The sequence below is a fragment of the Nanorana parkeri genome, unplaced genomic scaffold (genome assembly GCF_000935625.1).
Source record: "Nanorana parkeri isolate BGI_ZX_2015 unplaced genomic scaffold, ASM93562v1 scaffold44, whole genome shotgun sequence".
Classification (NCBI taxonomy): domain Eukaryota; kingdom Metazoa; phylum Chordata; class Amphibia; order Anura; family Dicroglossidae; genus Nanorana; species Nanorana parkeri.
The window spans coordinates 539,219-561,790 of NW_017306312.1; the positions used below are offsets into that span (position 1 = coordinate 539,219).

Sequence of the window (22,572 nt, forward strand, 5' to 3'; positions counted from 1 at the left end):
CCTTAGGCATAGGTGTGTGCAGCCCATTGCATTAGGGTGTGCACACAAACCTGAGGCATCCCAGATTCCCATCTCTTCCAGCAGGGGTACAGCGATGAAGCAGGGAGACTGGCAGGTGGTCATTGGATGGGAAGCTGCAGCCACGCTCCCTCACAGCTTCCCAGGCACTGAGGACCGCTGCTGTTATGTGGGGAATGGAAGTGGCAAGTGCTGCTCTGTATCGCTGAGCCAGAGATCTTTGTGATCCCTCCACCTGCTTAGTGACTAGAAACATGGCTCCTGCCGTTGCACTCGGGGTGATAAGTGTGCGCACGCCTATGGCCTTAGGGCCACCACACATCATCCTGTACAATTTTTGTGACTATGTGATATGCAGACCTACTTTCTGTATCCAAGCCGGCATGCCTTTGCACTACATAGTTGTTGGTAGATCTAAAGAAGATTCTACAATCAGATTGTAATGTGTGTGTGGTGAGCTTTAGGCTTGAATAAAGCTTTGTGATTTGAGCTTTATACTATGGATTGCTCGTTGCATTCATATCTCTTCTTTCAATGGGAAATAGGATGACAGCTAGAATCTGATTGGCTATTATGGGCAACAGTCATATTCCTTCCAGTTCCTAGAACACCTGACACGTAACCTGCACACCCTTCACCCGATGACGCTGCCCAGTGGGCAGGCAGAACCGCTGCGCCGGTGCCTACAGGCAAGAAAGGCAGAAAAACACGCATACCCTTCTGCTGAGGCTCCACCCACCGCAGCGCCGAAGCCGCCATTACCACTCCTGGCAGTCCCGTAGCCGTTCCGATGACGTCACCCCTTTGCCAGCACTCACCCACAGCGGGAGCAGCGGACGGCAAACAGATTCCCCCCGCCCAGCTGTCAAGCGAGATATCGCGATAACCTGACAGGAGCTGGTGGGATTTGGCCTTGAGCAAGGTTCAGCCCTTCTGGGGGGGTAAGTTTGTAAACACGGAGGGTGCAGAGCGGCAGTAGAACGGGGGAGGACTGGCATGCCCGCTGCCCTCTAACATGGCGGAACGGGCACTACCGTAACCATTGTTGTCAGGCTGGAGCTGCTGAAGGAGCCGCAAGGACAGCAGCCCCCTTTTCCCCAGTGCAGATGTCAGGTAGGATGGACGGGAGAGCTCATCAGCTGCTGCATTCTACAGCCAATGCTGTCTGTCTGTCTGTCTGTCTGTGTGCCGTCATGTCTGGTTACCAAGGCAGCAGCATCCTTCTCCCCTTGGACCACACACTCCAGTGACAGCCATAGCAACCCCTGTGTCTAGAATGTTCCCTGCCACACTCACAGCTTATGTCTGCTCATCATGACTGCTGCCAGTCCCTCACCTCCAGCTGTCAACAATGAATGAGCTCATCTTGTAGGACCCTTTCATTCTGCCTTCAGCTCACATACCATTGTATGACTATAGGCTCGTACACACGAGAGCGGCGAATGTTCCTGTGTACTCGTCCTAGTGCACCAAAATATACAAATAGCTCAAAGTGCTGGGAGTGGCGTTATATATCCTCTTCATGCCATGTCACATCATAATCGCAGTGCCTGTGGTGTTATTGGTTTTACCAAAATAAAACTGCGCAATCTAACCCTCTGCAATCTAAAAATGCGCTCTGATTTTTACAAAATCCGCTTTATTCACTGATGTCGTGTTCCACGCGGCTATATGTGTTGTAGTCCCAGCGCACACCTAACCGGTGAAGAAAACCCCAAGTCACGGGTGGGTGACCCGTCTATATGGTCACCTAGGCAAGAATGGCGTGAAGCCTCTTCCAGGGATATGTGACGCCAGAATCACAGGAGGCTTCGCCATGGCACCAGATGAATCTTCATTGATCTGGCACTGCGTCGCCGTGGGGCAGCTGCAGGAACCTGGATGAGACAGCCGGCTGCCAGTGATAAAGATGGCGGCAAGGGGTGAGTGACAGGGGAGAAAAGCACAACATGGTATTCATATGCTTTTCTTGCATCAATGATCAGTGGTAATTGGGCAGATTTTTTACTGGCACAGGTAGAGTTCCTCTCACTCACTTTATTTATTCATCATCTGGGGCTCGTGCATACATTGGAAACACTAGCTGGGTGACATGTGGATTTCTAAAGCACTGCGTATTGCAAACAATTGTCATGGCTTTTCCTCCATAAAACACCATTTCCACCTCCATGCATCTCACTGCTGCTGATGTCACGCAGCCTCTTTAAGCCACTGCCTGTCTACATGCGTGTACTGCAGTGTCAGCTGCACATCTTTGCTCTGAACCAGCTTTCTGACAACCGTGCCTGTGCAGTGTTAGCCTGTGTAGATGCATTTACCAGGGTGACAACCCAAAAGGATCACCAGGCATTTTATAAGGAAAGCTGACATTTTAAATGGATTGAATTTTTTTTTTTCCTATTACATCGACATGTTGAAGCTTATATGAGATTTTAGTGATTACATATACAGTCATGGCCAAAAATAATGGCACCCCTGCATTTCTGTCAGCTAATGGCACCACTTTGCACAGAAAATTGTTGCAATTATAAATGTTTAGGCATTCTCATGTTTATTTCTTTTGTTTGTATTGGTATGGCACCAAAAAGTGGAGAAAAAAAAAGCCAAACCGGACACATTCCACGCAAAACACCAAAAATGGCCTGGACAAAATGATTGGCACCCTCAATTACTATTTGGTAGCACAGCCCCTGGAAAAAATAACTAAAATCAATCAATGGCTTCCTGTAACCAGAATTGAGTTTCTTACACCTCTCTACAGGAATTTTGGACCACTCTTCTTTCACCAACTGCTCCAGGTCTCTCGGATTGGAAGGGTTTCTTTTCCCAACTGCTGTTTTGAGATCTCTCCACAGCTGCTCTATGGGATTCAGATCTGGACTGAATTGCTGGCCAGTCCAGTATTCTCCAGCGCTTTGTCTGAAACCATTTGTGTGTGCTTTGGGTCATTGTCCTGCTTTTAGACCCATGACCTCTGACGTAGACCCAACTTTCTGACACTGGGCCCTACATTGCACCCCAGAATTCTTTGGACGGTGTATGAAAAAGTTGCCCATGTGCATGAGATCTTTTAAATTTTTTTTGTTCATATGTTTGTTTTCAACTTAATTCATAACAGCACAAAACTTATTAATGGGCAGTTTTTCATATACGAGTTGTTAACGTCATGCATCAAGCTTATTTTCAGTCATGGCACCCTTAAAAGTATGGGAAATCTCGAGGCACCCCAGTCTAAAATAAAAAAAATGTAACAAATTATGTGTGGTTTTCCCCAAAATCTATACCGGATCCTTATCCTAGATAGGGGTCTGGCATGGATTTTAAGGGGGGATGCCGGGACAAAAAACCCCAAAAAACATGGAGTTTTTTCCTGTCAAAAGCCCTCCTTCCCATCAGGAACCCACCTTCACATTAGAGTTCTCCCCTTTTGCATTAGAGGCCCACCTTCCCATCAGGAACCCACCTTCACATTAGAGTTCTCCCCTTTTGCATTAGAGGCCCACCTTCACATCAGGAACCCACCTTCACATTCAAGTTCTCCCGTTTCGTATTAGGGAGCTCGCCTTCACATTCAAGTTCTTCCCTTTCGCATTAGAGACCCCTCTTCACATCAGTAGCCCACCTTCACATCAGAGTCCTCCCCTTTCACAGTAGATTCCCCCTTTCATTCTAGTAGCCCACCTTCACATCAGAGTCCTCGTCCCCCCCTTTATATCAAAGTCCTACCACAGTGCCGTTACGGCAGCATGGCAGAGGATGGGAGGTGGAGCAGGTCTGGCTAGATTCAGACTTCTGTCCTTTTATGAGTGCCTTGGGGTGTGTGGGGGTGGGGGTGGTGGGGTGTCCTGCATGCATGCAGTCGGTTCTGGATTAGTGCCATGCATTTCCATGGTGCTGGTGGTCAGCTCGCCTTACCCATGGGAATGCATGACAATGTGCGAACATTTGAAGGCACGCCTGAGAAAGCCAGAAGGTACTCCGGGGTGCTGCTGCATCCTGGTTTAGAAAGGCTGCTCTAAATGGTTCATATTAGTGGTTAGCAGTTCTGCCTTTCAGTACTTAGGTCCCTGATTTGAATTTAGTTTTAGCCAGTACACTGCTATTTTGCATGTTCTTCCTGTGCTTGCGTGGGTTTCCTCTGGGTACTTCCATTTCCTCCCACATTCAGACATACTGGTAGGACTATTGGCTCTTTTATAAATGTATGGCCCATGTATGTGTTCTTGTGAGATAGGCACCTTCGCAATAATGTTGTAACCCTTCCACACTCTATTCAAAATTTAGAAAAAAATAAGTTTTGGCTCAAGTTTCACCATAACCATGCTAAATTCCTAACTCTGTTAAGGAAAATTGGTGATCTGCGGGACGAATATTGCCCCTTTATATTGGAGGTCATCGGGAGGAAGAATTCCCCTTTACAATGGTGGTCATGCCCAATGCCATTGGTATCAATTTGGAGGTGGAATGAGCCCTTACATTGGTGGTCAGCAGGAGAAAGAATGCCCTCCTTGCATTGCTGGTAAGCGAAAGGAATGATGCCCCTTTTTCATTTTTCAGGAGATAGACTGCTTCCTTACATCAGTGGTCAGTGGGAGGAAGAATACCCCCTTACATTTGTGGTCATCGGGAGAAAGAATGCCCTCTTAAACTCGTGGTTCATCCGGAGGCAGAATGCCCCCTTTTACAGTGGGGGTTATCGGGAGATAGAATGCCCTCGTTACACTCGTGGTTATCCGGAGGAAGAATGCCCCCTTACACTGGTGGTTCTCAGGCGATAGAATGGCCCCATTACACTTGTTGCTATCAGGAGAAAGAATGCCTCCCTACTCTCGTGGTTATCAAGAGGTAGAATGCGCCCTTACATGGGTGGTCAATCGGAAGAAGATTGTGACTTTACATTGGTGGTCTTTGGGAGGAAGAGTTCCCCCTTACATTGATGGTCAGTGGAGGACAAAATACCCCTTTAAATTAGTGGTCAGTGGGAGAAAGAATGTCCTTTAACAAATGGATAAAGAGTTGTTGGTTTCAATAGCCCTCTGCTTGAAAGATAGGATCCATGCTGCCGGCCCTGTCAGGTTATGTCAGCACCAAAAATATACATGCACCATGATGCAAGAGATAAATCCACCCGCATGGCCTGCATGCAGACAATGCACCCCTTTATTGCCTGTACCTGAGATGGGCCATCCATGCACTGTGTATGAGTGTACATGTATGTATATAAAATCTTCTGCCTGTTGGATCATGCATATATATCGGAGCAGCCTCTGATGTCCGTGGTCTGCCTCTTGTTTGCTGGTAAAGGCTAGTTATTCCTTATCATAGTTTGCCATGTGAGCTTTGCAAATATTTAGAGTTGTCAGCTGAGAAAATTGTATGCAGCACCTGTCATAGTTGCTTCCTTGTGGAGATCACCTAATGGCTAGTAAGATGTACATAGTTTAGTGCATGTCTTTTGTTTGTTAAAAGCTGCCGATATACCGTACAAAGGGGTGTTATTTTATGTACCCTTTTTGTTGTATTTAATGGCCAAAGCAGTAGTGTTGTATTGTTCCCTGCAAATAACTCTGGGCAGATTAAAAGGGCTCTCCTGTAAGTGTTTAAATGGCATATTCCCAACTGCGGTTTAAAGGGCGACACACTGAAAACTGTCTGCTGAGCTTCCTAGGCCTTGGGGGTAAAAGGGTAAGTAATGCTGAATGGCTTGGAACACACCAGCACCATGTAAAGTCTTGTTTTATATTATGCATCTGCAATTTTCAAATCTCATTGAAAATAGCTGTCCCTTTAAAAAAAAATAAGGATAACTACCCTGGTGTGTTATATTTGTGAAATGTTCCTAAATAGTCCCTTTTGACTTTCATTGCTCGTTCCTGTATTCAAAGGCAATCTAGCCTGTAGAAGTTGCACAATGACTTTTGTTCTATTTAAAGAAAATGTGTAAAGGGAAATGATCTGAATGAGCCATGGGGCCATGTCACACTAGCAAGGTTGTAGCAGAAATGTGTCATTTTGGGGGGGGAGGTTTTTGTTGCTGGCTAAGTTGCTGTTGTAGATCGTTACAGTACATGCCTACGGCACTACAAATGGCTGGTATGTCATGGTCACCATTAGCTACACAACATGAGCAGCTACTGAAGTTGGTACCTCTGTTGGCAAACCTCAGCTGTGCAAGAACGTCATGCAATTGTTACCACATAAACCTCTCATTCACAGTAATTTATCACCTGAGAGATGATTGGCTTCACCTTTCATAGGAAACCCGAAAGAGATAAAAAGCCCCTACCATCCCCTCATCCCTCAGATTAATTGTGTTCCTTATCCTCCACAATGGAACATTTGTTACCTTTTGTCTCCTCACTGGATGGATATTCTTTCAGCAGTCCCACACAAGAGGTGGAATCCCAACCAGGTCAGACCATTAGTTTCTCTGGAATGGTCTTCCTATCTGTTGGTTTTGTTTTTTAGCTGCTTTGAACTTGTCTCCAATAAGGTGTGGGGACAACTCAGGTTGGCATGATACCCTAAATGCAGTCTGAGGGTCAGCTGTTACATGCACCTTGACAAGGTTAGGGAGCGACTTCGGTGGATGCTGGGGGCTGCAGAGGCATACTGTGGCTATGGGACTGCTTTTCTGTTGTCCCTAGAGGGGAGCCCAAGCATGCTTGCAGCCCATTCTGAAATGGTTTCCCGCCTCCCTGGCCGGTGGGGCTTCCGTACAGGAAGGTGATGTGGCTTTAGGCAGCCTTTACCTTGTCACTTCTGTCCTTACAATAAAAAATAGAGGGGCGAGGTGGCCACTCCTGTTGGCAAACTAATAGCAGCTCCTGCAACAAAGTTGTTGAATACCATTGCGGAATGTTTCACACATGCAGGGGAGGGTACACCGTGCAGCAGGTTTATTGACACCTTATGTTCTTTTCCTCCTATCTGTATGTCTGGTTGCCTGGTTAGACGCACACATTTTGGAGAAGTCCTTAATTTCCTAATTCCATGCTAGATCTAAAAAGAAGTGTTGGGATTGTGGCTGTAAACTATCTTCCTCTTATGACAAACATTTGTGTAAAGCATGTATACACAAAATTGCTGGCTCTAAAGTTGCATCAGTCATGAGAGATTTCATGGATATCATGAGCTTGGAATAGGTTTATTTTTTCCAGCCCTTCCGACCTGTCTTGGCAGACTTTGCCCCATCTATTTCCAGTTGGCACCTACCTCTGAATTGGTAAAACCATAGGAGGAGGAAGTAGATACCATTAAAGAAACTAGAGAATTGGAAGAAAATTCTAGCGTGGGTTTGTAAGAGGTAGAGGGCTCTATTAGAGAGGCAATAGGGGTTGAAGATACTGTTACAACTATTAGCTCTTTCCCTCTGAGGAGACAGACAAATTGCTCAAAGTGATATTGTCACTGAGCAAATCTTGGATTCCTTTTTAATTCTAAGGATAAAGACAAGTTCCTTAAGCTACCCCACTTAGATGCCCCACTAGCGCAGGTCACAACAGAAACCTCTCCTTGGAAAAGACTGGCTATTAATCATATGGACAGAACGGCTAAATCTTTGCTGCAAGACAACTGGGAAGCATCAGCTTTATTCTTTGGTCCCACTCTGTTCTCCACATATGTTGCCAAAAGCTTAGATGTTTGGCTTTGACGTTTGGTTGGAATGTTTAAACATGCATCTGCAGTCCAGTCCTTGCTAGACCAGATTCAAGAGACTAGGCCTGCAGTTTCCAAGGCATTTTGTTCCTGGCAGATGTAGCAGTGGAGACAGTTATGACTATATAGCTAGGGGTACGGCTTTAATTAATTCATCAAGGAGACCTCTGTGGTTAAAGTCTTGGGAGGAAGACCTAACCTCTAAATCCAGCCTATGTGAGGTTCCATTTTAAGGAAAGCCTTTCTTTGTATCTGAATTAGACTCTAATCTTACCTCAGATTTCGGCCAAATGTAAATGGTTTCAGGGTAGACATCCCTTTTGAGGACAGCAGACCCAGTCCGAGAATAAATCAAAAGAGCAGGACGACAGAAATAAGAAGATTTTAATAAATCCAAACAAAAAAAATTGGGAGTACGGGGGGGTAATATAATCCATGGTGACCAAACGGGGTTCATGCCTGGGAGGGGGACAGATGTTAACTTACGACGACTCTTTACTAACGTAGATTGCGCAACATGAAGGGACAGGAGGCGATTGCCTCCCTTGATGTAGAAAAGGCATTTGACTCCGTTGAATGGCCCTATCTGATTGCGGTACTCCAGAAGTTTGGTTTTGGGGATCTATATAATGCTGGGGGGGTTTTAAGTAATTTTCAGGCCTAAAATGTGGAATATAACATGGGTACAAAAAAATGAAAAAAAGGCCTCAGTCATGAAGGAGTTAAAACCAACAAAAACCTCTCAAAGAAACTTCTGTCACAGTACACATAAACCATGCTAATACCCTCTACCTTCAACATCAGAAGCCATGGAGTCCTTACACTGAGCGTGGTGACATCAGCAGACTCCTCCCTCAACCCCTCGGCTGCTGAATGCTCGTTGGTCATTCCAGCAATTCCTTGGTCTAAACTTCACTCCAGGATGTTGAAGGTCCATCTTTTGATATCATGGGACAGAAAGAAGAATTATTTAGACAACATTATTACTAGGGATGCGCCGATTATTGGCTTCCCTACCAATCAGCATTGAGCCAGCCAAACGGCATGAAGCCGGCTTCCCGGCCAGTCAGGAAGCCGGATGCTGGTAAGGATCCAGCTTCCTGATTGGCCGGGAAGCCAGTTCCATGCTACCAGAAGTACCGACAAGTAGCCGACATATACATACCGGTACTCGATACCGAAAAATCAGTATCGGTGCATCCCTGATTATTAACTTATCTCCAGCAGTGGTACAGAGCCTTACCTTGTAAGGGTACACAGGAACCCCCTGGAGAGGAAGACCTTGGGCTCAGAGCAGTCCTAAAATTACCACTGATGCAAGTGCATGGGGCTGGGGACACACTTGGGCTCCTTCCAGGCTCAGGCGCCATTGGATTCCAATTTCAGGGAGGAGTCCTAAAATTTAGGGGAGCTTTTAGCAGTTGACAAAGCTCTCAAGGCTCAACATTAGACCAAAAGGAGAAAGACCATGGTCTAATCAGAAAACCTAAATGATCAGGGAGGAACAAAATCAGAACCACAGGTTTTGCTAGCGATAAAGATCTTAAAAAGGGGAGAGCGGTTATTACCATTCTAGACAGCTGTGCCTAGGCTTCCTAAGTTCAGTGGCAGATTTTCTCAGCTGCCATTAAATTGTCAAGAATAGCGGGAACTCAGTCACCAGGCTTTTATACAGGTGAACCTCTTTGCCTCCAAACAAAACAAGGTCACAAACTACTTGTACCTGAGGCATGACCAGCAATCCTTGGGGGTGGATGCCCTGTCTCTGGACTTTCAAATTGGCATACATGTTCCCCTCTCTCCTGATCTTATAACTAGTAGTCAGGAAAATTACCCTTCATGGTGGACAAGAAGAGCATGGTTTTCAGAGATGCTTTCACTATCAGCAGCATTGCATGGATGCATCCTATTCATAGAACACAGCTGACCAAAGATGGTCTAATTAAGTGCTTTCTAGGAGCCAGAGTATGCTATATACCTCTGGCAAGCAAATTGTTTGTATATGGGAGCTAACATTTGTCCTACAGGGCCTAACACAGGAACTCTTTGAGCCCTTGCTAGATTGTTAACTTAACCTATAAAATGGCATTTCCTTTGGCCTAAACATCTGCTAGAAGAGTAGGGGACATGATGGCCCTTTAAGTTAATGACTCTTACTCTACAATCCTCCTGAATAAAGCCATCTTAAAGCGACATTAAGCGGTTTCTTTTTTATGGTGGCCAGACGTGCTAAAAGAAAAATTATTTTATCCTTCATTTTTTTTTTACTTCCTCGTTCTCAAGTGGTATCCAGACCATAAGCCTGCCCCTCCTGTACGGGTGCCTCCATCAACTAGTCGACAGCTGTGGAGGCACCCGTATGTGTATGGTCACAGCTGTGCCCTCACCTACCTGTGTGCGCCCATAGACGCAAACCGTGTGTGGCCGGCCACGTCCCCACCCTTGCAAGCATAACCTGACTGACAACAGAAGGAGCCTATGGCTCTACTGGTACTACAAGCAAGCCAAGTGATTTAGTTCCAATGCGTTCAAGTAAGTTGTTCCTTACTCTTCCGTTGTAGCATTATAAAAACTGACAGGGTTATTTACAAAAGGGTGAAGAGTTTGGAGAAGACAGGAGAAGTGAACAAGGACAACATAGCTGAATTGGAAAGTGAGCTGAATTGTGGAATTTTTCCAGTTCAGCTATGTTGTCCTAGATTGTTCACTTCTCCTGCCTTCTCCAAACTCTTCACCCTTTCGTGAATGACCCTGGGAGTGCTTGAAGCTACCAGATTAGATGTAAGATTATGTACCTACAGCATTATATCAAGAAAGTATCCTTAACATCCCTTTTTAAATGTGTTTATTGTGAATACAATGCAGCTCGGCTTTCTGTCTAAACGTGCTTATTGCAGTGACCCGAGTTCCTTGATGTTATCACTTTGTTGAGGGTTGACTGGTTACCTTAAAAAAAAGTCTGGGACTTTTTTAAGGCAGGGAAAAAAGCAGTGATGACGTACAAACTGCAGTAGTCTGTTGCACATTGCTCTTTACCTTATTGTGTAAGCCATTAAGACTTACAAATCTAAAAGACAACACTTTTTTATATATGTCTACCTAATATCATGGGTAGTTTGTAAACATATACCTTTTATTCCGTATTCAGAGTTATTTTATTGGCATTGTTGAAAGCCAGAAATGTTGTAAGAGGTTTTTTGGTACCATTCATAGGGTTTTGTAATAATAGAGAATAACAATATACCATGCATACATACAATGTCAAAGAGAACACGAGTTATGTAATACAAATGTGTATAATTGTACAGATATACTGCACATGGATATGTGATGGTGCATTTATTTTGTTGGCAGGTAATAACAAGGACCTGTAGAATATGAGTGATGATAAACCATTTGTATGCACTGCCCCTGGATGTGGCCAGGTAAGACTCAGCTTATTTAAATAAACTATCTAGGTACATATAAATGTGTCTATGAAAGATAACTCCTTTTCCTTACCTGGAGCTTGCACTACCTTCAGTGTAAGAGTTTGGCATTCTTGGAGCACAGGGGAGCGGATAGCAGGTTGTTAGCACCAGTTATTCACAGGCAAGGTTAGGAGAGAGAGAGAGAGAGAGAAAAAAAAAAAACACCAATCGATTGGTTGAAAAAATGAATCGATAGCTGCAGCCCTAACATTAAGTAGTAATAAACATAATGCTTTGATGGGGAGGTTAGAAGAGGTAGATCGTAAGATTTTGGTTCTACTGTACTTTAGAATTGTGTTAAATCCTAAGTGCATTTGCCATGTGCCTTGGCGGCATTGCCACCTATGTCCATGGAGGTGTTGGGTGCGACAGGCTTAAATATTGAGCATCTTGTAACATCATTGTAAGTAAGACCAAATTCCAATGCCTAATCTTCTACCATATATGTATATGTGCATTTTCATTTTTATATATATAAAACCTGCTACAAACTAAGCATATTATGGTTAAATTAATAAGCAAAGATTACCTCCAGTGAAAACAGCATTTCCAGTAGTAGAAGTAGTAGTAGAAAATATAATATGACTATAGTATAAGCTGCTATAATGTTTGTAAGCAATTTTTTTACATTTCCTGTATATGTGTAGCTTGAGCTTGCTCCAATTCTGCCTCCTCATTGGTCAGTAATACTCTGCATCATATCAAAAGGTCAATAGGGAGTCTTGGTAGGCGGTGTGGCCAATGCAATTTTTACTAAATGTGACCTCAGTTTATGTATTTTTCCTCTAAGTATATACCATTTAATGGTATAATAGGCAGCCTTGTATTGCTACTGGAGAGGGGACTTCAATAATATAGGAAAAGGGAAAAATATAGGTTTCTAAAATACCATACAGTGTTCACAATTGAAGCTTAGGTCAGTGCCTGTTCTACTCTCCTCTTTTATCTCTCTCTGGTGATCTCTACCATTACCGTATATTGTATACTGTAAACTATGTTCAGGATGATGTTTTTGTTGAATGAAGATGGGGGATGAGAAGGTTGCCCATATTTGTGACTGCAGCACCATGGAATCATTGTTAACCTGACTTAAAGGAGAACTATGAGGTGAGTGCTTTTCACTCACCTCATAGTTCTAGCCGACCTGTAACAATGAGACTGTCACAGGGCGGCTCAGTAGATCGGGAGGTGAGCGAACACATACTGGCGTTCGCTCACCTCTCAATCCTATCACGGCTCTCTGCCATGACAGGGGAGGGGCTGGATTCCCCCCTCCGATCCGCCAGCACTGACGGACGGGGAGGGGGCGGGTACAGCTGGCTCTGCCTCTAGATAGGCAGATCCAGCTGTCAGTCACGCAGCTGGCCGGATCCAGACATAATTGTCGGGATCCGCTTCAGCTGCGGCGTCTTAGTATACCGCGAGCAGCAGCTTGCGGTATACTGCGGCGTCTCAGTATACCGCGAGCTACAGCTCGCGATATACTGAGCCTAGGGTGATTGGAGGATGCTAGTTTGTGTCCTCCTGTTACCCTAAGGAGAACTATGGGGAAAAGCCTTAACCCTATAGTTCTCCTTTAACTGGCTGTGTTAGGTGGGGGATATCACTTCCTGGGTGCTGCATCTGGTTCTAAAGCTGCTTGGGCACAAGCAGTGTGGGGCATGGATACCAGAATACTTTCTTGGAGCTGCTCTCAACCTATGCCTGCTATGTCCAGGATGCAGACAGCAGCTCTTGTGGTGATGGGGGGGGTTACGGCACCAGTGACATGCAGGCGCATGTGTAGTAAGAGGACTCTTCTCTTTGCTATTGGAAGATCTAACTATCCTTGAAGAATTGGCTCACTTTTGATTAAATATTTTTATTAGGTGTAGATGCTGGTGGGTTAAATCAGCTATTGGCTTGTTATATGTCTCTATATGGATTTTCAGCAGTGAACTTTCCCTTTTGGACTTTCAGGCTTTGCCTTCCTAACTACGGAGTCCAATTCTTTCTGCTGCAGAAAAAGTATTGATGCTTATGCTACTTTCTTCATATGTTAAACTAAAGTGTCAAATACAAGTGGTTGGACCTGGAAAATCAGGCACAGAGATGTCGGCATCAGAGTCCCAACCTCTGTGGAGCAGGGAGTTATCCCACCTAGTAGCATCTACCCAAACCGCCATATCAGTTTCAGGTAGCCACATCGTTTAGGCTGGGTTCACACCTAGGCGTATCGAATATGTGCGTATGTCGCGCGTTTTTACCGCGATTCACGGTAAAAAACCGCGCGACAAATGCGCGTTTCCGAGTGCTACCTGGCTGTATCCCAATGGATACGCGCGGCAAATACGCCCCAAAGAAGCTCATGTACTTCTTTGGGCGTAGGGCGTTTTGCAGCGCGTTCCTACACGCTGTAAAACGCCCAGGTGGGAACCATGCCCCTAGGCAATCAATGGTTTTCACATGTTGAGCGTTTTACAGAGCGTAGGAACGTGCTGTAAAACGCCCAGGTGTGAACCAGGCCTTAATTAGTCCGTGTGACCACTGTCTGTAGGACTCGAAGTCAGTGGAAATCTTTATGGTACACAGACATCATTAAGCTGTCAGGGCCTATTTCTTAATCTTTAAATACCCCAAAAAAAGTTCAGCTGGAGTTCTGCATCAGCTACAACATGTGGGGAGATTATCACTGGCGATGCTCAGGTCAATTTCAGCACATAGGAAAATTGAGCTTTGTGTCCTCTTGCTGATGCTGCTTTGACAAAAGTGTAATAATCTATTGTTTTCCTTGATGAGCAATTTTCTTTCTAACTTACTTGACAGCGTTTTACCAATGAAGATCATCTGGCGGTACACAAGCATAAACATGAGATGACACTGAAGTTTGGGCCTGCTCGCAATGACAGTGTAATCGTTGCAGGTTGGTATTCCACAGGGAGAGGAGTCTGCTTTAATTCACACTTACAAGAGATGTGTTGATTACTCACTCTGAAATTCTATAGCCATAGTTACTTCAGCAGCTTTTCATTAGCCTTTCCATATAATCGGTGATATGCTTTTTAAAAATGGATAAATAGAATTAAAGAACTCCGGGCAGAAATTGTATTAACCCTTGCAGTGGGGCTACCCCCGCGCTTTAAGGGTTAACTTCTCGTTTTTTGCCTAGGGTAAAAAAAAAAAAAGTTATACTCGCCTGAACTTCTGAGCAGGCTGGCACTTGGACTGGTCCCTTGATCGTCTTGTCTCCTCCACTGCAGTGGTCTAGGAGTCCTCGAGTCATCACATCCAAATGCTGTGCGGGGATAGCCCCACTGAAAGGGTTAATAAAATGTCTGCCCGTAGTTCTTTAACAGTCAATATGTTGAAACAATTTTCAGAGTGTTCATTCTATAATGTATACTATACTCATCAATGCTTCTGAAATCAGTGCTTTTATAGCCACGCAAGTACCTTAATCGCATGGTTCATTTTCAGCCATCACTGTTGTTGACAGTGAAGCAATGCAACAGAGAAACACAAGGAGCGCCTCCATAGTGTATGCAATGCAACAGAGAAACACAAGGAGCGCCTCCATAGTGTAAAAACTTTGCAAATAAAAACGGTTGAAAATGTACTCGCAAACAACCAATGGTAACAGGCTTGTAGTAATAGGATCTAAAGAGAGCTGAAGATGGACAGACATCTGAGGCTTTATAAGTGCGGATGAAGAGCTAGGTCATTCTTGCTGCACATACTCCTCTGGTTGACGTCTGACGAAAGGGGTTCGACCCCAGAAACACATCAACCAGAGGAGTATGTGCAGCAAGAATGACCTAGCTCTTCATCCGCACTTATAAAGCCTCAGATGTCTGTCCATCTTCAGCTCTCTTTAGATCCTATTACTACAAGCCTGTTACCATTGGTTGTTTGCGAGTACATTTTCAACCGTTTTTATTTGCAAAGTTTTTACACTATGGAGGCGCTTCTTGTGCTTCTCTGTTGCTAGATACCCAGTTTCTCTGACTTTGAGGAGCTGCCCTGCATCTCTGGAGTTCTCCCTTTTCCCTCAAGAACGGTTCTATTTGGCACCAGTGGTTGTTATCTTTCAGTGAAGCAATGCAACCCATGCCTGGGGAGGAGAAGGGACAGGCTGCAGCTCAGTACTAGATTAGACTATCATTAGTAAATGCATGGACACAGACTTTACCTAGTAATAGGAGGTAGAAGGTTTTGGTTTGCTATTAAGTATAAGCTGAGAAAGTTACCTGAGTAAGTGCAGGCTTCAACATTACAGAACAATCCCAGTTGAATGTGACTTACTAGTATCAGCCAGCGGCATGTTTGTTCATTCTGAGTTTGGCTTCTGATACTGCAGATCAATACATAGAAGTATTTTTTTCTCTTTTGTGTCACTTTGTTCTCATTCATTACATTAAACACGCTCAATAAAGCTATTAGTAAAAATTGCGTTTCTTTCCCCTTTTGAGAGTATCAGATTGGGTCATGGCTTTCAACACAAGATGAGACTTTGCTTCATGTATTTGCTTTTTGTTTTCCTATCTTGAATTTCAGATCAAACGCCGACACCGACTCGATTCCTAAAGAACTGTGAAGAAGTGGGTCTTTTTAATGAACTCGCGAGTCCGTTTGAAAATGATTTTAAGAAGGCATCAGACGATGACATCAAGAAGGTAAGAAGAACAGGACATTTATAAAATATAAGACGGAGGGGGCGGCATTGGCGTTCCTTAACTACAAAGAATGTAACAAAAAATGCAAACTAGAAATCCGGGCAGCTAAAACTGAGTGTGAAAAGCATATCGCCGCAGATAGTAAAAAGAACCCCAAAAAATTTTACCAATATATTAACAGTAAAAAGGTGAGAAAGGAGCAGATAGGCCCAATAAAGGATGGAAGCGGGAAGCTAGTCACAAACGACACGGAGAGGGACGAGGCGCTGAACGCTTTTTTCTCCTCAGTATACACTCGGGAGGGAAACGGGTTTGACACACATGATAAAACTCCCAGTTTAACTCAAAATATACCCCAGTGGTTGACAGAAACCGGGATACAACAAAGACTTAAAATGCTCAATGCAAACAAAGCAGTGGGTCCGGATAACCTGCACCCCAAGGAGGCAAAGGAGTAAAATAAATATAATCGGGCTGGAAAATAAAGGGATAGACCAGTGGGGTTACAGATAGAAATTCCAAATCACAGCCACAAAATGCCACAAATGGATAATATATAGTATTTATACAGGTCACCTGTCTTCTTCCCCATCTTACACATCTGTCAAATGATCCTTTAAAGAAGAACTCTAGGTGTTTTAAAAACCCTTGCAGTGGGGCTGCAAGTACTTGTCTTGGTCTTGGAGAAAAAATAAAAACATATATACTCACCTGATCTTCAGTCGCACCTAGCTGCTAGAGCAGTTCTTCTTCCCTTGGCTCTGGGGGTCTAGGGACCGCTGGCATCATTACGTCTAAGGCTCCATTCAGACCTACAATGTAGGTGCGTTTAGGGATTCCTGCTTCAGGAAATTGTACATTTCTGCAGCAAGAAACCCAAATCTGATCGGGTGACAGCAACTGCATTTGAAAGCTGCAGAACTCTGCATTAGGAATTAATCCCTAGATGCCCGATCGATGCGTCCAGGGATAGTGATCTATTCCTAACCGCCTGTAATCTTATATATGTGCGGAGTGCCAGCGTTCTGCCACATTCAAATGCTGCCACTTTTAAATGGCAGATTTGGGATTCCTGCTGTAGGAATTCACCAAAGTTCCTGATGCAGGAATCCCTTAACGCACCTACATTGTAGGTGTGAATGAAGCCTAAGGCAGTCCTTTAACTCCTATTAGACATGAGGACACCGAGGGACATTTCACAGCCAGAGCGGAGGTGAGAGAGGTGAGCACTAACTGCTGCAGGATGGAGGATCGGGTGAGTGTATCTTCTTTATCCCGACCCTTGATCAAAACAAGCACAAGTTGCCCACCCCTTGCTTAGCCTGTCTTGTGTAACTGTCCCACAACCCTCTCATTTGAGGCACACAAGAGTGGAACAGGTTTTTAAATATTAAGCATCCAAAATACACCAAAACCTTCATAATTGGAAAAACAGTTACAGTGTTTACCTCCCCATACATGTTCCTCTATTCCAATGTTTAAGCGTTCTCCCATGTCTTCAATTTCTACTTTAGATGCCCCTTGATCTATCTCCTCTTGTAACTCCTGTTATAAGAAGCAAGATTGAAGAGCCAGCTATAGTTGAAACAACACATCAAAACAGTCCATTACCTCATCCTGAGTCTACAACAAGTGACGAAAAGGTCAGTAAGCACGTTAAACACCTTTTTAATGTTTTTTTCCTGGTGTGTGATAGATTATACTAGTAACATTGAGAAAGAATAACCAGACAGGTTATGGTGAGGAGATTAAAGGAACTCAAAAAGCTTTCTATTCATCTAGTGCTAAGTACAGTAGAGCTGCCTTAAAATAGAAGGTAATTATGTGACCTCACAAATCCCAAAAACAGGGTTTATTCCTAATTTATGTTTGTTATATTTTAGTAGGCAGAACCAAGAAAATGAAATATCCAAACCAGAAGACACTTACCCTATCTGTAATCCTAAGGATAATGCCGCTTTTTAAATTGAGAATGACATTGTCTACTCCACTTGCTGAGCTAGTAAATGCTACAACAGCTCAGCACAGGTTTCATGCATGTATCTGTGCTTAGTAATTTTGTATGGGCCCTGTACAATCGATCGACTTTTGACTATACAAAATTTTGCTATGGGGCCCTGTGATTTCTAGTTATGCCCCTGATGAGGACCCACCCAAACTAAGGTTTGGAGAACTAAGTAACTGAGAATAAGGTAAAAAAAGTGAACTTTCTGATTTTAGCACAGTTGAAGTATTTACTGGTTATCTTTAGTAGTTTACTGATTTGTTTCCCTTGTTGTCTGGAATTTGTCTGGAATTTCTCTTTAAATCTCTCATGCACTCCAGAGGGAAGGGCCTCCCCAGGCTCATGGCATGGCTGTGACAGGCATTGCCTAGCTATTCACCTTAACTACAGTGTAACTGGTAGACATGAGCTGTACACTGGGATTTGGGGAATCTCACCTCCTGAGCCTCGATATTGGAGGCTTCATTTATTAGTAGGGAATTGAGGTCAAGCTTGGTTTAGAAGCTAAAATGTGCATAACATTTCAGTAGCCTAAATGTTCTGCCGATCAACATGCAGTTTTCACTGCTCTGCTTATGTGTTTTTCATTATATGTGCCGTTAAAAGCTTACTCAGTGATTCTGGGAAGTAATGAGATATTTCTTATTCTACTATTGTAATTGTAACATATGTGTTCATAATGATTTATTCTTGTATTTTTTATTGCTAGGAAGTGCCATTGCCAACCGCACAGCCCACATCTACCATTGTTCGATCTCCATCTCTTCAGGTTCCTAGTGTGCTGCTTACAAATTCGGAATCAAGTGTTATTATTCAACCAGCAACACCTTCCCCAACATCCAGCTCTGTAATTACCCAAGCGCCACCTTCTAACCGGGCCATAGTGTAAGTAACCTGCATCAACGCCTTTTATTAAATGTTAGTGAAGGGGATTGGAATGCAAATGTGCCTTTTTGCCTTTTTTGAGCATACTGAGCAAATATCTAGACTAGAGTTGTTGCGTTAAATTCAATATATGCTTTATTAGCTCATTATGCTGTTGCAGCCGAGTACATTTAAGTTTGCACAAATAACTTTTTTTTCAATGTGAACTGCCTCAGCGGATGCAGCTGATCCAATTTTTACCTTGACACCACAAAGTATTTGCATGAAACATAAAGAATCTGAGTATATGTAAGTGTAGACCGTGATCCCTGTTTCCAGTTCTTCCCTTTCTTTTACACCCATTAGAGCATGAGACTGAATTCTGGGATAAGGGTACTCCCCAGAAGTTGTGTGACTAGCATTTTGATGCTATCTGCCATAAATAAGGCATAGATTAAAGCCCAACTCTAGCCAAAACTTTTTTTTATAGAATGGCAAATGGTTAAAATTTGGGTCAGGTTTTAATTGCTAAAAGTACATCAACAAAAAGGTTGGACTTTATATGGGTTGGACTTGATGGACGTATGTCTTTATTCAACCCCAAATACTATGTAAGGGTAGGTGTGCGGCTAAACGGTAGTACTGTGTAAATATGAAGCCAGCATGCCAACTTGGAGATCCAAATGAGACGTTTACATCTAGAGTCCCATATCAAAACGTTGGAGGCTTGTTATCTTATATGGAACTCTAGTAAACTTCTCATTTGCATCATCATGGCACTGGCCAACAGGTCTTCATTAGTAGGAGGAGAAGATTAGCATGTAGACGTATATTGAGTGGGCACCAGACTAAACGGGTGAATAAGACTCAGTACTTTCCCATAGATGTCTGCCTGTGTTGCCATGGGGGAGATAGGCCAGCATTCCTTGTAAGATATAACTCTTTTACTGGAAACAGCAATTATAGATGTATGTTTGAAGGGAACACAGGTCCTCTTTGTCAAGGCATGGTCAACAAGGAGGACCTGTGTGCCCTTGAAATGTGCGTCAATGATTGCTCTTTGCAGTAGAAGACCTAAAACTTACATGGAGTGCTGGCCTTTCTTCACTGATTGCTGTGAACCTTGGGGGCGAGAGGTTTGTGTATATGTGTGTGATGGGTACATCTTTCCCATAGGGAAAATGTTTTATCTCTTCCTGTTCTGACACCCATCACCTGGACAGGAAGTGATAGTTAATCTCCCCAGTGGTGATATAGGCAACAAAAAATGCTGGTGAAGGTTCTAACCTTTCTCTCTCTCTCTATTATAAAATGTGATTTTATTGCTGACTGTTTCCCCATAGGGGGTAATTTCCAGTATTTAATCTTCTATCTGACATCTTTCTTGCTGTTCAGTCTGACATCCGTCATATTTACAGGAAGTAAGGAGAAAACTCCAACATGGGTTCATGGACAGCAATAAAAAGTTGTCCTAGGTTTTGACCTCCATATCTAAAGCAAAAAAAGTTTTGGCTGCACTCATGAAGGTAAACTGAGTGAAAGTTCTATTTTTGCTTAGTACTAACGTTGTATGGCATTAGACTGTTTAAGAATAATATATCATATTCTGTATGTAATGCAGTTACAAACCTCAGATGCAGTCAGATTTTGGCTTGTTTGCCTCCGGGGAACACTATTCTTAACTCTGCACTGCAGGGGTTAAGTGCTAATTTTCGTCTAGGATGTAAAATAAAAAACATTTTTTTACTCACCTGAACCTCAGGAGACTGACCAGTCCTTCCAGCCTCTCTCCCCCCCTCTGCTCCAGCGGTCTAAGGATCCTTGAGTCATCATGTACAATACACTGTGTAGGATGTGAGGATACAGAGGGGCATTCCATCGCTGCAGCGGAGGATGAGACAGGCTGGAGGACTCTTGCAGTGCAGGTGTAGCCCCACTGCAAGGGTTAAGAATAATGTTTCCCGGAGTAGTTCTTTAATACTAATCTCTTACCTGATACACCGGCTTCACTCCTTCTACAGGCTGTATGCCTTTGCCAGCGCTTGAGCTGTCATGGCCAAAGTATAACAGTCCCTCTCCAAAAAGCATCAGGGCCAGAAACACTCTGGAACTGAAGACCTTTGATCTGGACAAGTGTACCTTGTCATTGCTGAAGTCTGCTGGCATTTCCAGTGTCTGCTAAAATTTCATGCAAGTCTGTCTCCAGCTTGTGCATGTGCCCAGTATGACCACCGTTTACTGGCGAGGCCCAACACAAGTGACTTTTCAGAGGACCACCAGCAGCATTAGCAGTGCAAGGATCCAGAGATTGGGTGTTTGTAGAATTTTTCCTTAAGCTGAATATGGCGGTTGAGCTGTGGCTGAATTGCTTTTCACTGCTATAGCGAATTTGTACATTCTCAACAGCAGGTAATGCAACCCAAAACTAAAGATGCAGCTGTGGCGATTGCACGGATACCGTAATGGTATCGGTGCCGATACCGAGTATTTGGGCGAGTAGTTGTACTCGCCCAAATGCTCCGATACCTTCCCTGATACCAGAACTTCTGGCCAGAGGGAGATTTGTTTCCCGGCAATCAACATTGAGTCGACCAAACAGCCTGCTCGATGCTGATTGGCTGGGAAGCTGGTTTCACGGCCAGTCAGCATGGAGTCGGCAAAATAGCATTGAGCCGGCTTCCCGGGCAAGCAAGAAGCCGGGCAGCGTGTAATGGCACACTGCCTGGCTTCCTGATTGCTAGCGGACGTATCGGTATTGGTACTCGGTATCGGCGAGTCTCGAAATATAAATATCGGTAATATCAGTATAGAAATCCTCACTGATGCTGGATGCTCTTATCAGGGGTGAACTTCTAGTGCTGTATGGGTTACCTGCTTCTGCTGTAATAGTGAAGACATTGCTCAACCTCCCCTTCTGCCCACTCACAGAATTCCTTGCATTATTTTTATAGAATGCAAAGCATTGTGTGATTGGAAGAGGTAGGTCCTGTCATTCATCTGCCCGTCCTCCACTCACAGAAAGCTTTTCACTTAGTAAAAAGAATGCAAGTAATTCTGTGAGGAAGCAAGGTTGGGGGGGAAAGGCGGAAGGGGAGGTCGAGCAGCATGATTCTGTCACTATTACAGCAGAAGCAGGGAACCCATACAGAGCTGGAAGATAACTGCTGTGAAGAGGATCCAGCATCGCTGGAGGGAGGTTATTTACAGAAGCATCAGCCAGCAGGACGTAGAATAGACTTCATTCAAGGTAAGTTATGTCCCTGGTCCTCTATAACCCAAAAAGTTTAAATAGACTTCAACTTGTGTTAACCGGCAATGAGTTTGTCCACTACGATGCATTTCTGAGATCTTCTGATGATTGGTGGTTTGCTGTAAAGCCCTGCCTCTGATGTGTCATAGCCAGTAACGTCTTCACTAAAAACAATTCCATGGCCTACAAGGAGGAACGTATTTGAATTTTTCCACATTTTATCCTATTGCATGTTTACCTGAAACTGATTCTTGAGGTGACTTTCACACTTTTATATTGCTTGCATTCACTGTCATATTCAATGATGATATTTTATACACAGATTTCTCAGTTCTCCCTCTAGTGGCTCTGTAATTAGGAATGTAGAATTTGTATCCTTTCTGAAGATCTGGTGAGTTAGGAGATTATTAGCCAAGCAGACAAATAGGCTTGTATTGGGAGAGAGCGAGGAGTAGAGTAAAGTAAATCAGAATCAATGTAGAGCTACAGCTCGCGATATACTGAGACCGTCGCAGCCAGGACGGATCCCGACAATACTGTCGAGATCCACCCAGCTGTGAATGACAGCGGGCTCTGCCTATCTAGAGGCTGTGCCCGCCCCCGTTCCTCCAGTCAGCACTAGAGGATCGGAGCGGGGAGGGGGGGGAATCCCTG

The 22,572-nt window shown here is 44.0% G+C and overlaps 1 protein-coding gene across 2 annotated transcripts in view; it reads left to right on the plus strand.

Annotated features, from left to right (window-relative positions):
- Positions 1–806: 806 nt before the first annotated feature.
- ATF2 (activating transcription factor 2) overlaps positions 807–22,572 on the plus strand; it is an 87,761-nt gene continuing 65,995 nt past the window's right edge. Inside the window, exons 1-6 of one of the 2 annotated variants that reach the window (XM_018572382.1) lie at positions 807–1,131; positions 11,032–11,102; positions 13,953–14,049; positions 15,681–15,799; positions 17,314–17,442; positions 18,514–18,689. In XM_018572382.1, the coding sequence (XP_018427884.1) occupies positions 11,055–11,102; positions 13,953–14,049; positions 15,681–15,799; positions 17,314–17,442; positions 18,514–18,689 (569 nt within the window). In that variant the 5' untranslated portion in view covers positions 807–1,131; positions 11,032–11,054. The remainder of the gene's footprint in view (positions 1,132–11,031; positions 11,103–13,952; positions 14,050–15,680; positions 15,800–17,313; positions 17,443–18,513; positions 18,690–22,572) is intronic. The other variant, XM_018572388.1, reaches the window with a different exon arrangement.